The following is a 17542-nucleotide window of genomic DNA, read 5'->3' as shown; positions in this document are numbered from 1 at the left end:
GAATGTGGGATTATTCCAGGGCAGTCACTCTTTGGGGAATTATTATCCTCATGTGGAAGGAAAACAAAGTTGCCCAGGCACTGTAATAATGTGTAATTAATGTTGGCGAGCTCTGGAGCAGGTGATTAAACCAGATTCTCCCCAGCCACATAATCCTTACAAAAGAGAAATCCCTCAAACCTCAAAAGCCAGGGAAAAATCCCCCAAACCTCAAAAGCCTTTGTTGTTGGGAGTTTTTGGGAACGAGCTGCAGCTTATTTACACCTCTCGAGATGATCTTTCATGGCCTAAATTGAGATCTGTGTTTACCACAAACCAGAAAAATCAGTGAAGTGATGGAATTCTGCCAGTGGGTTTTGACAGAACTATTTTTGATACATTTTTATTCCTTTTGCTGTAAAATCCCCTGGTGTGAAGTGTCCTTTCACAGGACTAAAGACATCAGGTGTCTCACTAAGCAAATTCAATGCCTTTTTAAGATAGAAGCATTTGCTAATATCTCTTAGGTTCATTATTGAGCCTAATTATTCAATTTAATGATAATTATGGGTTAACGATATCCATTGAAATATGGCGAATTTTGAAATTCTTGTTTCTCTTGTTGCCATTTTTTTTCTCCTGTTCCATACCCCACTTTCCCTTCTCCAAAAAGGCTGCACTCTTTAACAAATAATTTGAAAATTTAGTCCAGTTTGGCCCATAACCGGGTGCCCAACTTCTCATTTGGGACAGGTTTAGTCTTTAGGGAAGATCCTGAGCCTGGCAGGGAATCTTGGTGCTAGAGGCAGCTCCTGTGGCATTAAATGTTCCCAAGGGAACATTTAAATGGATAATTCCCCAGTGAACACATCCCAGAGTCGGAACGGAATTACAGGAGGTTGTTTTCAGTTATTTAAATTACCCGGCTGTCGCCTGTTATGATAATGTCGCAGCCAGGCCGCAAGCTCCTCTCACCATCCCACTTTTCCTGAGCCTCAGGACACGAAAGAATTCAGGTTTTAGGATCTGGGAGAGATCAAGGAAGCTGTGGAGGAGCTGGGGGTCGGGAACCGGAGCGACAGGAAAGGAGGAATCGGTTCAGACCAAAAGAGGGGAAATTTAGGTTGGATTTTGGAGAGGAATTCTTCCAACTGAGGCCCTGGCACAGGATATTCCATGGATTCCCCATCCCTGGGAGCGCCCCAGGCCAGCTTGGAGCCACCTGGGGTGATCTTTGAGGTGTCTTCACCCACCCAGAACAGGTGTAGGAGAAACTCAAATGTTCCTGAGACATCAGGACAGATCCATGGAAAATGAGCAGGGAGGCCCTGGGAAGGGTCTGGGCTGCAGTTCCAGGATGATCTGGAACTTCCTGACTTCTCCTGACGAGCTGGAATGAACAGGTGAGGAAACGTCCCGTCCCTGTTTGGTGACTCCTGTGACAGGAGCATCTGGGGTGAGGAATTTGGCACTCCAGTGTCTCCAGAAGGTTGACCCGCAGCAGAGGAGGAGATCCTGGAGGTGCCCTGGATCCCTGGAGCTGAGGGACGCCCTCAGAGCCGCGACACTCAGAGCAGGAAGGGGAAGTGAGGTGGGAGCCAGGTGGCTCCAGGTCAGCCTTGTGGCGGGAGGTGACGGCGGGTGACAGGGCTGGGACTGGCAGGAGATCACCACCCGTGGGTCCTGTCCCCAGGGAAAGTGCCTCGGGATTGATCTGAGGGGCACGTCAGCAGGGGAGGGCATCACAAATGGTGCTGTGCTGGCAAACTTGGGCAGGGACGGAGGTTAAGTGGGACCAAAGGACTCAGAATTTCACCCAAATCTTTGGCTTCCTGGGGTTTATCCCATCTCCCCTCCTGTGCAAGGCTGTCCAAGCCCTTCCCTGCTCTCCGTGCAGGCAGGAGAAGCCTTTGTGTGCCAGAGGCATCCCAGGGAGATAAGCTGAGCTTACCGCGCTGGGAGACTCCACCATTTCCTAATGCTTTCCCCGGGGAACCCAGCCCATTCTGCTGCTGACAGCAGGAGGGTTGCAAAACCTCTCCTAAAGGCTTTGCCACTTTCAAAGGGCTGCTCTGATTTACTGGGGCCGTGCTCTGCTTGGAGGGACGCTCCTCCCTGACTCCCCCCTTCCTGGGGCACCCCCAGCTGGGGCTGTCCTACTCAAATTGGGGCGCTGAGGAATCTGACCAGACCTCGCTCTTGGCTGGGGCTGCTCCTGCCCAGACAAGGAAATGGAGCTCTGGAGCTCAGCTCTGCTCCTCGGAACTGGCTCCAGGTCTGAGTTTTGGGGAAATCAACGACAGGATGGAAATAAATGGAGGTCGGGCTGGAGGCTCAGCGTTTCTGCTGACTGGTTTTCTGCCCATGGAATGGCTTCTCCAACCTCCTCCCTTAATTATTTTCTCAAGCCTTTCCTCTGCTTTGCTCTGAGAGCTGGGAAACGCAGAAATGCTTCTGCAGGAGGCCACCATGGGAAGAGGAGGGGTGGCCATGGCTATCTCTGGGAAATCAGCCCGGAGGTGACCCCTCAAAGTCACTGCTGCAATAACGTGTGTGATTCCTGCTGAGCTCTTTGATGTGGAACTGGGCTCACGGGGGATCCAGGCAGCTCTGCCTGGGCTCTGCTTGTTGAAACACCTATCATCTTTAGTATTCTAAACCTAAATCATCTTTGGTATTCAAAACTGAAACAATTTTTAATACTCTACATCTAAATAATCCTTTGTATTTGAAGCCTAAATAATTTTTAGCATTCTAAATCTAAATAATCCTTAGTATTTGAAGCCTAAATAATCTTAATTATTCTAAATCTAAATAATCTTTAATATTTTAGACTTGAATAATCTTTAGCTTTCTAAATCTAAATAATCTTTCATATTTTAGACCTAAATCATCTTTAGTGTGCCAAACTCAAACCAGTGCTCCTGCAGGGGCACGGCAGGGGCTGGCAGGAGCTCCCTGAAGAACCGGCTGCCCCATCTGCAGAGGAGCTGAACCCTCCAGCAGCTGGCCATGGCTTGGCTGCCTTTGGTCTTTCTTCTTGGGTGGCTTTAACCTCGAGTGTCACCGATCTCCTGCCTTGGACGACCATGAGATCCCCCTCAATCTCTCTTTTTTTGTGATTTATTGCCCAAGCACAAACCCCTTTGCTCCAGGAGCCTCTCTGGGGGGCAAAATCAAGCGAGCCGTGCCTCGTTCTGGTGAAATATTTGGGTAAACCCAAAGCCAAGGGTTAGTTAAGGCTTCTTCCTCTGCTAGGGGAAATGAGTCAGGGCAGGAGCCATTGAGATGGAGATGTGGTGACAGTCCCTAACATCCGGAGTCTGGCCTGCCCTCTCATTGCAGGGCTCCTGAGGGTGGCTGGGGGGGTCCCTCTAAAGTGCCCAGACAAAAGCAGAGCAGACATTTGAAGCTTCTAACCAGAACAATTTTAATGGAAATGAAAAGCAGTGAGGAACAGAAAGAAGAGGTTGGCAGAGATTCAGAAGGGGCTTTGACAAGCAGAGTGTTCCCGATGGTGGGCGATGTTTTTCCTGGTGGAAATGGTGGAGTTTGCCAGTCCAAATGTGTTTCTTTTTTTCGTGTTCACTGTCAGGTGAGGTGCAGCAGGGACGGAACAGGAGCTCCTCTGCTAAAAGTCACCTTTGGTCAGAGTCAAAGTGGATTTTGTTGCAGAAACTCCCACACAAAGTGGCTGCGGATGAACTTAAAAAGCGCTTTCCTCACACCCAAAAGTCTCTTTCCACTCCACCAAAGTGCCTCAGCCCTTTGGGAGGGACAGCTGGAGAGACAGGAGATCCTACAGAGGGCTACATGGAGTGTCCTACACAGCCTGGCGCCCACGCATCCCCCAGAGTCGGAGATGCGAGCGCTCAGCATTCCTCAGCACCACAACCGAGGCCATGAATCCGTGTCCTGCGTTCCATCCCGTGAGCGCTGCTCCTGCTGGGAGCAGCTCAGAGGGTTCTGTCCCCAAACTGAACGGAGAAGGGGAGACTTAATCCCAGGTTTCCAAAGTTACCCAAGTTACCCATGCAACCCAGGAGCCCGGGGAGCCCCTCAATCCTCCCCGAGAGCTTCCCAACGATGTCCCCGTTCAGGTTGGCGTAGACGGTCCCACGGATGTTGCCGGAGGGGTGGAAGAAGTTCCCAACATTCCTGAAACCGGACGGGGGCACATCTTGGCACTGGTCCCGGTGGAAGCTGAAGGAGCGCCTGGGCCGGAAGTTGGAGCTGCCAAAGCCACCAAAGTTGTCATTGCCGGCCTGGGCGCAGCACGCGTTGTCACAGCAGTCCTTGAAGGAATTCATCCCTTGTTTATTTGGAGAGGCTGGAACACACACCCAGAAACAAAATTTATGGGCTGCTGAGGGCAGAGCAAAGGCTCCGACTCGGTCCCTCCTGTGCATCAGTTTCACCCTCTTAATTAACTCGTTTATTTTTGTAATCTCCTCAATCCCAAACAACTTTGCTTTTTTTCGCCCGTCAACTTTTGGAGACTGCTGACTAAACGTAGTGAATGAGGGTTTTGCCAGCTGAGAGCTGAGCTTTCCCGCCCCAGAAATCAGAGAAATGTAATAAATGAAAGAAAAATGCAATAAATATCATCCAGAACTGAAAATGACTTTTTACTACAAGATCGTGGCAGCAAATTTCCAGTTTTCAGCGCTTTAAAGCCTAATATGAAAAAAGCACAGGAAAGGACAGGAAAAAGCCTTGAGTGGAGCAATTCCTTGAGATTGCAGGGAATTTTGTGCTTGGCGTTTGCTCTAAAAAGACAAGAAACTTCCCTCAGAATATCTCTACCTGCACATAGACACAGGTTTGTATTTATATGTTATATAAATATACGCAGACACAGCAGTAACTATTAAATAAATAAATAAAGACTATACATTTAATATATATTCATATTCGTATCCATATTCATATTTTTATATATAAATTTACTTATAAAGAGATATTTGGAGAAACACATGCACAGGAGAGTAGAGCCAGTACAGACCTCTGCTTTGCCGAGAGAAGTTGAGAGGAGAAGTCGAGAAGAACGGATGACTTTTCGGAGTCGGGGGTCCGTTTTTATACCTTCCAAAGTGTGTCACCCGACTCCTTATTCCTCCAACCTACGTCACAACCATTTTCATATTTTCCGTGCTCGGCGTCGCAGGCGCTAACGTAAACCCTTTAGAATTTCTTTAATCTTAAAGCATTTCTAGGGAAGTTGCCCTGAATTCCTTGTGGCCAAACCGGGGAGATACTTGAGGAGATATTTATTAATTTTGGGAGATATTTATTTGGGGAAATTTTCAGATTATTGAGGCAGTGTCCTCGTAGGTGGGCCGTCAGCTTGGCGTTGGCGCCTCCGGTGCAGCTTGCGGAGGACAAAGCGAGATGTTTTGCTTTGGTGCGCTGAGGATTGAGGAGCCTCCCCTCAGCATCTCCGTGACCTTCCTGGTGGAGGTCTCCCACTGGGTTTGTATCCCAGCTTCTCCAACAACAACTCAAAGACATTTTCCAACCGCATTGTGGGTGTTCCCAAATGTTCCTTCCTATTTTAAGGGATTTTTTTTTTTCGGATAGTTTTTGACTTTCATGGAAGAGCATCACGTTAATATGGCTCAGGAAGCAGAGACCTTGGGGAGTGACCATGTTATTAAATCTGGAGGTGTCTTTTGGTGGCAAACTATTAATATTTAAATCCAGCAACACTTTGCAAATTGAAAACATTAATGAGTGCTTATGAAGTGCTTTGGTATTCAAAATTCGGAGGAAGCCTCAACATCCTGCTTGCTCATTATTACGCTTATTTTATATTCAAATTAATGCCAGAAATTAGGTGAAGGTCACCCAAGGAGCTCTGTCCTAAACTCCAGAGTTCCTCCCTATCGCAACTTCCGCACGTGGTGATTCTTTGTGGAAAAAATACCAGCAGGGTTCTTTTAGTGTTCATTTAATGCTCTTTTAGTGCTAGTCCTGATAATTTCTTTATTTCCAGATCAAATTGAGGCTTGAGTTCGCCACTTTGCTCTGCTGAACTGGGGTGAACCCAGTGAATGACACTGCAAAACCCTCCAGTGAATGACACTGCAAAAAATGCAGTTGGATTTCTGTTAAAAACATTCTTCCTGCTCCTGCAGCAGCATGACTTCGATTCAGGAGCACTTTGGAATTAAGATTTATTTATAGTTCTGCTCCTTTTTCCTAAAGTTGATGAGGTTCGATGTGAAATCCCTACATTTACATTTCCTTTTGATGAAACACCATGGTGCATCTTTCTACCGAACACAAATACTTTCAAACGTGTGGGAAGGTTTTCCTTTTTTACTGAATATTTCTCTCTCTCCAATGACCTTGAGAAATCAGAAACGGCTTTTCTGTAATACAAAAAAAAAATTCAGATTTGACAACGGAGGCATTAAAATGGTATCAGGAATGTTGCTGGCCCAGAAAACGTTAAGATGAAAGAAACCTGTAATATATGGGACATACGGGAACACACTAATAATCCCAAACAATGAGGAAAATTACATTAATTGAAGATATGACGTGTACAGGCAAATTTGTTTGCCAACCAGTAGGGCTCCAAACCTTTTGAATCCACAGGGCGTCTGAGATAAGCCAGGAGGGAAAAGCTGGAGTATAAAAAGGGCTCGGAGCTCAGGGCTCCTCATCAGCTCTCCTGCCTTCTCCTCCTGGTGAACTCGGTAAGCTTTTCCTCCTCTCTCCTCCTGGACTGGGAATTTTTCTTTCAGAATTTCTCTTGGGGTTTTGGCTCCTCTGAACTGTCAGGATTTGCTGTTCCTTTTACCTGGGCTTGCTGGGTTCAGCTTTTAAAGCTGCAGGTGGAACTTTCCTGGTCCTGTTGGTACCTGGGTTCCCTGATAAGGGATTTTCAGGACAGCAGAGGTAGGAAAGGGTTTCCCCACCATGACTCTTGGTGGGTTTTTCCTTAAATCTCCTGTTTTAAGTGGGATTTCGGGTCTGTCTGGCTGCACAGATGTTCTCATGTGTGTCCACGCTCCGTGGTTTCTTCTGTGGGCTCTCAGCATTTCCAGTTGCAAATTAAAATGGGTGGAAAGCACTGAAATGGGTCTTAGGGTGATGGACCCAAAACCTGAGGGGTGTTATCACAGGAAAATTCTGGGATGACTTTCCTGATGGAGTCAGGAATGCAGAGCTCCACGAAAAGCTGATTTCCTAAAAGAAAATCAGGGTTGCTAATTCCTAACCAGGTTCTCTCAGAAAAAACCCTGAAGCAGCAGCAAGGTTTTGATCTGTGGCCACTGATTCCATCATCAGGGGTTCCACCAATGCCAGGAATACAGAAATGGTTTAATACAAATATATTGAATCTGCATTAATACAGGATATAAAACAATTTAAAGGCAGTGGGTAGATAAGCAGATTATACAAATGGGGTATAAGGAGGAGCTGAGGTCATAATTATTCCTTTGCCCTTGTTCTCACGGGACGGGTGAAGAAGATTTCGTGCTCTGAGATTGCTGCTACTCCTTGGAGTATTTACTACTCTTCCTTTCCTCCCCGCTGCAGGTTTTACCTCCATCTCCCAAAGATGACTTTCCTCCAAGGCCAGTGCGAGGACGACTGCTACTCTTCCTGCAACTACGGGGGCCTCTACGGTTACCGGGGCTACGACTGCGGGAGCCCCTGCGGCTACCGGGGCTACGGGAGCCTCTATGGCTCCCGCGGCCTCTACGGCTGCGGTGACCGCTACGGCTACGGCAGCTTGTACGGCTACCGGGGCATCTTTGGCTCCGGGGACTGCTACGGCTCCGGGGGGCTCTACGGGGGCTACCGGGGCTTCTACGGCTCTGGGGACTGCTATGGATACCCCGGGTTCTACTCTGGCCGCTACGGGTACCCCTTCGGCTCCCGCTACGGCCAAAGGTTCGGCTTCGGGGGCTGCTACAGCTGCTAAAGCCGAGGGAGCCACGCTGAAACCCAGCCCGGGTTTGGTGGGATTGATGGAGAGTCCAGCAGTGGAGACCATGGCTGGGCAGAGTTTTGTGGACAAGAGGCACGGCCGGGGTGCTCCGAGAGCTCTGCGCTGCTGCTGAAGGGCTGGCGGTGATTCGGCTTCATCCTGCTGTCCCAGCTCTCCTCTCGACCCAGAACTTCTCCTCAATCCTCCAAGCAAACCTAACTCCGTGTTTTGTGTTTTTGGTTGTGCTGTACAAAATGTTTCCTCTGACTGGATGATGTGGGTGTCATGTGACTTTGGGAGTGTGGTTTTTCCATTCTGTATCCCTTTAATGTTATCTCTGCCTTTCTTTCCTATTAAAGATATTTTTTCTGCATCAATTCAGCATTTCTGGGTTTATTTGTCATTTAAGTTTCTCAAACAGCTTGAAATCTTTGGTATCCAAACTCCCCAGGAAGCCTCAGCACCCTGTTTGCTCTTTTTTTTAACGCTTATTTTAAATTCAAATTAATGCCAGAAATTGGGTGGAGGACATACAAATATGAAATCCTTCACAGCAAAAGGATTGGAAGACAAAATTATGAACTCAATTCTGTGTCCAGTTCTGGGCCTCTCATGCCAACATGGACATGGAGGGGGAGGAGCATGTCCAGATAAGGGAATGGAGCTAGAGCAGCTGGAAAAGGGAATGGAGGATCCAGAGGGAGCTGGAGGGGCTCAGCCTGGAGAAAAGGGGGATCCAGGGGGAATTTTGAGCTCTTCCAGGTGGAACTTTGGGATCTGATCCCAGGGAATGGGACAGGACAAGAGGGAACTGTGGTGGCTTTGCTCATGTGGACGTTGGCCTGGAAAACTCAGACCACCCCCTTGATTTTCCACACAGAACAGCAGAAAATCCATTGGAGCTGAATAAAATCCATCTTCACAGGTGCAGTTGCAATAACACACTAAATCCGAGGACCAAAAGCCAGAAAATGGGGGGGGAAAGTGGGGGAAAGGCAAATAATCCCAAAGACAAAAAGCCGATTGAAATGTCCTCATTCCTCCTGGGCAGCCCCTTCCAAGACCTGACCAGGAGGAAATTTCTCCTCGTGCCCAACCTGAGCCTCCCCTGGCACAGCTCAAGGCCATTTCCCCTTGTTCTGTCCCTGTTCTCAGGGATCAGATCCCAAATCCCCTCTGGCAGATTCCCCCTGGATCCCCCTTTTCTTCAAGCTGAGCCTCCCTAAGGATTCTCCATTCCCTTTTCCACCTGCTCCTGCTCTGTTCCCTTCCCTGGACTTTCTCCAGCCCCTCAATGCCCCCTTGCCATGAGGGGCCCAGAGCTGGACACGGATTTGAGTCCAGAAAGTCCCTTCAGAATTCCACAGCTCCCAGAATATCCACCCAAACCAAGGACACAAGCAAGAAAACAACTGGAACTCCAGAGATATTTTTTTCAAATGCAGAAAGTATTTAATAGAACAAGAAGAAGAGCTGGCACAGATACAGAAAGATTATAGTTTTGGGATGCTGGAGGCAGCTCCAGGAGATGAGTCACTGCTCTCCAGAACATTCCTTTTTGCTGAAGTTGTGTTGTTCGTCCTTCAGGTCCTCGTAAATGCAGATCAAAGGCGAGACAGCCGTAACGCTCCCTCACCCAGGGCTGCAGCGCCGTGCTGGAAGGTGCTTATTGAAAATGGAGATGACACCGAATCTAATTTCACAGAGGTCCTCCAGCCCCATTGCAGCAGCTCTGAGAAGTTTCACATGAATTGCAGACCGCCCCTCCCGTTGCTGAAGGGGCCGTGGGATGGTTTCAGTGCAGAATATCAGGAGAGTTGAGAAAGGCAGGAAGGAGGAGACAGAGACAACAACAAAAGACAGAAATTCCAAGAGGTTTCAGAGCACAGCAAAGCCCCCACTCGTGGTGGCTTCACCGTGGGGGCTCCGCACTTGTGCAAACATCAACAGCGGGCTCATCCGTTCGTCTTCCGTGGGCGCGGGTCCGTTGGCGGGGATTTTCCCCTGGGATCAGCAGCAGGGGTAGCAGCAGGAGTAGGAGCAGCACGAGGGGTAGTAGTAGCGCGTGGTGCAGCGCCGGGAGGTGCAGCAGCTGCCGTAGGAGCGGCGGCAGCAGCTCAGCGTGCGGGTGATGCAGGGGTTGCAGCTGTAGGTGCGGGTGCAGCTGCGGTAGCAGGGGGAGCAGCACAGGGTGTAGCAGCGTGGGGAGTAGCAGCACGAGGAGTAGCAGCAGGACATGGTGGGGTGCAGGGGTGGTGGTGAGCCTGGCACAGGGCGGGAGAAAAAGGGGGAGAAAAAAGGTTTGTGAGGGCGGAGTCGTGGTGTGGGCCAGGTGCGGTTGGGTGGAAATGTTGAGTAAATCCCTCAGGTTTGCATGGGATTTTCATGCCATAGATTCCTAGAATCCAAGATCCTAGAATTCCAGAACCCCAGGATTCCAGAACCCCAGAACCTCAGGACTGCAGAACCCCAGAATCCCTGATTCCAGAACCCCAGGATCCCAAGATCATTGAGGTCGGAAAAGACCTCCAAGATGGAGTCCAACCCCAGCCCAGAGCACTGAGTGCCACATCCAGTCCTTCCTTGGGATGGGGACTCCAAATCTCCCTTCCAAATCCCAAAAACCCTTTCCAAGAAAAGAAAATCTTCCTGAAGAAGGGATTTGTTTGGTGTCCAGGCTCCCGGAACAGGCAGCTGAGGTAAATCCCATCTCAGTGAGGGAGTCCCAGTGTCTGACTCGGATCCCTCCTGGCGTTTTCCGGAGTTCTTGGAAACGCACAACTCAAGGAGTTCATTAAGTCTCCAGCCTCCCTGTCTGCTTTTAATCTTGGCACATCAACGATTCCTTCTCCTGGGCAACACCGGCTTTGTTAGTGCCAGTTCTAGCAGGGACACTCTGCTGGACAGAGAAGGATTAAACCCTGCAGCTCAGAGCTGCCCCAGGGACTCCAGAGGGACAAAAACAATTCCTGGGACTTTTCCATATTCCCCATTGCAACATCCCACCACAAAGAGCCATTTCCTCCTTGCACAACCACTGCCCGGGCCTGAAAACTCCAGGTGTCACCACGGGGAAAAAAGAAACCCAGAACTTCTAACTCAGCTTCCCATCTCTGCCATTCCATGGGAATGTCCATGCACTGATCCCCCCAGATTGAAAGCATCCAGGAGAAAACACCCACGAGCGAAGGATTTGCCCCCAAGTTCAAGGATTCTCCAGGAGGACGGCATCTGGACTTACCGAGTTCAGTGGGAAGAGCAAACCAAGAGGAGCCGTGTGAGGAGCGCCGGGGTTGGGAGCATTTTTATATTCCCATTGTGGAGGTCGGAGCAGTTCCCCGAGAGCTCTCCTTAGTCACGGGACAAATTTGGGAAGTACATCAGCAGCCCAATTGCTATAATTGTTTTCCTCCGCATTTAGGACAATTTTGGCATTCCTGGGGTTGCTCACTGTGATTACAGCCCGGGAGATTCTTTCATCTCCGGACTTTCCAGGACAGAGGGATTTCTGGGAAAGCACCTGGAGGACATCTGGGAATGGGGCTGGAGGCTACACAGAACATCTCCAGCCCCAATTCCTGGTCAGCTGGGAAGCCATGGATTGGTTCTTTACCCCGTGGCCCCACCAGGGAGGTGGGCACTGCACATTTTGGGGTGACGTAAACCAGCCATGGAGCGGAAGAGAATCACCCCGAGCGCTCCGGGATTTCCGTCACAATTAATGACAGGCGTTCCATTGATTCTTTTAGCTTCTTCTGCTGCCTATAATTTGTCCTAGGAGAGGTGCAGGCAGAGGCACGGGATCAATTAAGGCAGCATCTGAGAAATGTGGTTAATTTTTACGGTGTGAGGGTTTTGGGGGTGTTGTTTTTTTTTTTTTCTTTTTTTTTTTTCCCAGATGAAATTATTGGAAAAACTCGCTTGAGCCGTGTCTTGTGATACCATTCACGTGTCTGACGTTTACAGGGTTTATATATGGGATCCATGGGCATGAGCTGGCCAGAATCCCTCCCTGTCCTGGGCTGCATCCATGGGCAGGGAGGGTCAGGAAGGGGCTTCTCCCCCTCTGCTCTCTCTGCTGGGATCCCACCGGGAATTCTGTGCCGGGTTCTGGTGTCCCCAAAATAAAAGGGATCTGGAATTGTTGGAGCGAGTCCAGAGGAGACCACGAATTTGATAAAGGGACTGGAGCCCCTCCCCAATGGATCCAGGTTGGAATGTTGGCAATGTTGGGAATATTGAGACCCCAGAGCCCCTCCAGGATCTGCAGGGGCTCCAGGGAAGCTGGAGAGGGACTTTTCCTCAGGAACTGCAGGGTCAGGACACAGGGAATGGGGGCAGAGCGGGAATTCGGGTGGGATTTTGGGAAATAATTTTTCCCTGTGAGGGTCTCAGGTTATTCCATGGATTCCCCATTCCTCAAAGTGTCCAAGGCCAGGTTGGACAGGGCTTGGAGCAACCTGGGACAGTGGGATGTGTGGTCCTTCCAACCCAACCGCTTCCATGGTTCCATATCCACAATAATGAGCCAAAGATATTCTCTTTCACCTTAAAAAAAACCAAAAAACAAAAAACAAAAAAACTTTTGGGATCCTCCTCAGCTTTAGGGATGAAATCCAGGTCTCCAAAACTCACAGGAGTTAAAAATTAACAAATTATTTTCCTGCCTCGGGTGGGCTGGAGAGCACAAAGGGCTGGACGTTCCCCTCGGGAGGGACTTTCCTGAGGCAGGAATCGCTCCCCGACCTGCTGTGGTAGCATTTTCCAGCCGGATTTCTGTCACTCTGCTCCAGGGGACAGTAGGAATTATAAATAAATATGAATAATTTAAGGAAAGAATAAACCTCCTTTGGCCGCTGGGCTCCCTTCCCCTCTCTGCTTGTGATACTCGAGGAATTATTTAAACCGGGAGGGTTGAAATAATCCAAACATTGCCACAGGAACTCTAATGACTGTTTTGGGAGGGCGCTGATACCAGAAATTCTGATGAGGCTCAGCACTTCCCCAATGCCTGTCATTATCCTCATTTAATATGCAAATGAGGCTTGGCTCACTGCGGGGGAAGGTCATACAGGGAGGTATTTGCTGAATTTTAAAAAAAGCCTCTTGATTTGTGCTGGGAAGGCTGAAAATCGGTGTTAACAAGATTTGCTGCTAAATTATTTTATTATTTTAACTCCTGTAAATTCCCTTGTCCCTTCTGACATCTGGATTTCATCACTAAAGCTGAGGAGGAGCCAAAAAGGTTTTTAAGGCAAAAAAAAAGTGGGTTTTTTTGTGTTGCCAGGTTGAGCTGAGAATAGATTAATGACCCCTGATGGAGAGGAAACCAATTATTTTAATTGAAGGTGTGACACGGGCAAATAAATTTAATTTTGTTGCTGTTTACATTGGTCAGATAATTTCTGAGTGACCAAAGCACCTCCCAAAGGGCCGAGGGACACTGAAGGGCCAGGAATTGCTCTGGGAAGTTCAGCAAATGCAGGACATTGCTCAAAGTCCCTTCAATGATCCAAATTCATGCAAAATTTGGGTATCCCAAACCCTGAAAATGCAAAATTCCTGCAGAAGCAGGAATTGACTTCTGTGCCTAAAAACACGGGGAAGAACTCAAGAAAGAGTTCAGTCATTCGATAGAAATTTAATTTATAGAACCTCTTGTTAATTAGAGAAAGACGGAGTGAAATTCCCGGGGAATAATAAATGGGGACATTTAATGAATGGCTCTGATTCATGGGACGGGTTAAAACCTGCTCATCCCCATTCACTGCCTTTTTTTTTTTAATATTTTATACAAAATTTAAGTCCGAACATTTTGAAAAAATGCATCCTGAAAATACAAATAAATTCCAATTGCTTTCAATCTCTGCAACAGGAAAATTTATTTTCTACTCCGCCCTTTTTAAACTTTTAAACCAAATTCATGCCAAAACCACGGCAAGTTTAAATAAGAAATGAATCCCTTCAGCTGCTGAATTTGCACGTCCTGACCAGCGGAGGGAAACGTTGGTTTGCATTTTTAGTCTGTTTTATCAGATCTGAACTCCCCAGAAAAAGGAAAAGCCGGAATTCCGGGATCCGGGAGAAGCCTCCGGGATCTAATCCAAGCTGTGTCCCGGAATTCCAGGAATTCCTTGGACACCTCCAGGGATGGGGATCCAGCCCTCCCTGAGCCCCTTTCCAGGAGGAATTTTCCCGAATTTCCCACCCTGGCAGAGCTCGAGGGGCAGCAGAGCCCGAGCTCAGGGAATTGGGGATTTGGGGATTTGGGGATTTGGGGATTTGAGGATTCGGGGAAGAGATTTTAAAGGGACTTCTGTGAGCCAGAGAGAAGTTTGAGAAGAGGATCCATGTTCACCCCTGAAAGGATTTCCTACCGAGGTCGTTGAGACAGAAACCAAGAAAGAAAGAAGGAGAAATAAGAGAAACCTGCAACTGCCTGTTCCCATGAGCTCTCTGTTTGTCTCTCCTGACCAATAAGTGTAAATTTATGAGTTTTGTAAGAATGCATAAAAAGCATTCATGCTAGAATAAAAACCGGGTTTGAAGCCTTCTGAAAATGGAGCGTTGCTTTGTATTTTGTGTTTTATCTCTGTCTCAGCTATGACAGGGATCTGGGGATTTGGGGATTTGGGGGTTTGGGGAGGGAATTCCACACCCTGCCTGCACCTCGGGGCTGTGGGGAGACAATTCCTGCTGGAAATCCCTTCCAAAACTGGATCTTCCTGCGGGGCAGAGCTTGGGCTGGAAATGTTCCCGCCGAGTCCTGATTCATTTTCCCTAAATCTTTGTATTTTTCAGCTGGTGCTTTGGAAACAGAATTGGTTTTGGTGGAAGAGGGCATGGCGAATGTGAATTTTGGAGCAGACAGAAATCGAGGTGCTCAGTGCGCCCTCGGTCCCCTCAAATTTTGCTAAAAACCGCAGATCTGAGAAACTGGTGCCACGCTTTGATTTTTTTTTCTATGTGTGTCAAGTAAATAATTAGCAAAGTCAAACACAATATTAAAAAGAACATTAAAACACAACCGAAGGCAGCGATGTGATGCAAGATCTTTTAATGAGAGTAAAAAGTTACAGCTTTCAGTAGCACAGGAGGTTCACGCCGTATGCACTGAGGAGTAGGTACTCCCCAGAGCAGAGGTTTGGGGAGTAAAGCCGGTGTAGGAGAGGAGCAGAGCTGTCAGCACAGCCCCGCTCCTCAAAAACCTCATCCCGAAAGACGGAGAAAGAACAGCAAAAAAAAGAGAATTAATCAGAGCAACAGCGGGCATGGAAGAGATCCCAAAGGCTCAGGGAACCGGAGCTGGGCCGGAGCGAAATCCACCCAGGAGCGAAATCCACCCAGGAGGAAAATCAATCCACCCAGGAGCCTTCAGGGCTGGCTTTGGGGTTCTTGGGGCTCAGCACTGGTAGCAGGGGTAGCAGCTGCCGTAGGAGTATCTCTGGAAGTAGCGGGAGGAGTAGGGCGAGCAGTAGCGGGGGCTGAAGGTCGGGCAGTACTCGCGGTAGCCACAGAGCCTCCCGTAGTAGCCCTGGTAGCCGCAGGGGCTGCCGCAGTCGTAGCTGCGGGAGCTGCAGACGGTGCCGTAGCTGCAGGGGGAGTAGCAGGAATCCTCACACTGCCGCTGGTAGCAGAAAGTCATCTTGGGGCTGGGAGGGAGGCGAGGCTGGGAGGGAGGAAAAGAGGAATGGGAGAGTTTGGGTTGGGAGGGAATTAAAGCTCGTCCTGTTCTACCCCAGAACGGGCAGTGACACCTTCCTCCAGCCCAGCGGGCTCCAAGCTGGCCTTGGACGCTTCCAGGGATGCGGAATCTTTGGAAGATCCCGAATTTCGGGCCTCCCCGCCCTCCCAGGGCTCCCATCTGGAGCAGTTTGAAGGGCGAGCTCGGAGACGGATCCAGCGGGAATTCGCTGCTTTTGGGAGCCCCGTGAGAGGATGGGAAACAGCGCGAGGAGAGAAGGATGGACCCAAGGGAACCTCTCCGCCCAAGGCCGCCCTCGGCGGGAAGAACCTTGCCCTGATGTCCCACCTAAACCTCCCTGGCACAGCCAATTAACAATAAATCCTGAAATAACCCATAATATCCTCAAATGATGTATTTCTCAAGCCAAATTTCTACATTTACTAAAAGTAGAAATTAATAATTGATTATATATATATATATATATATATATATATATATATATATATATATATATATAAAAAGCCATATTATTATAAACCCATATTTACTCTTTTTTATTTATATATATTTATATATTTATATATTTATATATATGATTTCATGGTGGTGCAGCAGTTCGGGGTATTGGTTAAAAATAGGGTATTAACCCATATTTTATATATATATATATTTAAAATATATATATAAATATATTTTAAAATAGATCTCTATATATTTTAAAATATATTTTATATATAATATTTATATATCTATTAAATATATATATGTAATTCTAAATATATTTTATAGTATATTTTTATATATTTGCATATATAGAAAAAATACAGATTAACACCCCCGTTTTCAACCAATACCCCGAACTTCACGGCCACGAAATCACTTCTAAACCACAATTTCAAAGCTTAACTCCCACCCCTAGCCCTCCATGGCCAAACCCAGCGGCAAAGCCAAGCCCCTTAAGCCCGACTTACCTCGCTGAGCAAGAGCTGGGGCTGAAGGCGCGAGTGCGGAGCCGTGGCTGGGGCTCCCTTTTATACATTTATCTGCCCCGGCCCGTGGTGCTTTCAGCTCCTTCTCATCGCGCCCCAAACTCGCCCCGCACGTCACCCCGCAGCTGATGGGGTTGTTTTCCTCGCTTCGGGATCCTTACTCAGCAGCCGGGGCTGCCACAGGGATGACTTCGCGCTGCTCCCTCCTTTCATGTCCAGCCTCAATTACAAACGGGCAGCGAGGGTGGCGAAATCCGAGCTGCAGCCGGAAAAGGAAGGAGGGATATTGAGAGCAGAATTAATGGATGCTCGCAATCCCAATTTGGGATGAATGGGCAAAGGGTGATGTGCGAAACCTGCAATGACCCTGGATTCATTTAGGGAGAAGGAATTTCAATTGTTTTTCCAAATGAAAACCTCTGGAAATAATTTATTGTTTGGGTCTATTTCAAAATCGCGGGGTTAGGCCAGAATATTTATATTAATTATATTTATATTTTTATATATATTTATATTTACATTACTTGTATTTACATCATTTATATTTATATTTCTTAATTTTTACTTTTATTTATATTTTTAGAATTACTATGAAGTAATTCGACCCAATTTCGACAAGCTCCGAAGTTGTAGAAGAAAATGGGGATCCTTTCCCGTGTGAGACTGGAAGTACATTTGAATAAAACCAGACATCAATGACTGAAATGAACCGCAGAGCAGGTAAAAATCCCCAACAAATCTGAATTATTTCAAGCAGAAATAACCATTTTTGAAATCTCCAGGTGTGTTTTACGACATTTGAAATCTCCAGGCGTGTTTTATGGAATCCACTCAGGGTGGATTCAGAGCCAGCCCAAGCAAGGCGAATTTCGCAGGCTCCAAAAAAGATCTGCTCGGTGTTTGTTTTCCCTTCCATCACAAAAAGATTCGCTCGGGGTCCCC

General features: G+C 47.9%; 1 protein-coding gene across 1 annotated transcript; it reads left to right on the top strand.

Moving 5' to 3' along the window:
• Nucleotides 1-7552: 7552 nt before the first annotated feature.
• Nucleotides 7553-8262, top strand: LOC119711591 (keratin-associated protein 6-1-like). Its single transcript, XM_038161967.1, has one exon. It carries the CDS (start codon nucleotides 7553-7555, stop codon nucleotides 7916-7918), a length of 366 nt encoding a protein of 121 aa, XP_038017895.1. The 3' UTR covers nucleotides 7919-8262.
• The last annotated feature ends 9280 nt before the right edge of the window (nucleotides 8263-17542 follow it).

The sequence above is a fragment of the Motacilla alba genome, chromosome 25 (genome assembly GCF_015832195.1).
Source record: "Motacilla alba alba isolate MOTALB_02 chromosome 25, Motacilla_alba_V1.0_pri, whole genome shotgun sequence".
Lineage (NCBI taxonomy): Eukaryota > Metazoa > Chordata > Aves > Passeriformes > Motacillidae > Motacilla > Motacilla alba.
Note: the sequence above shows the minus strand (reverse complement) of the source record. Positions and strands in the feature narration are given on the sequence as shown.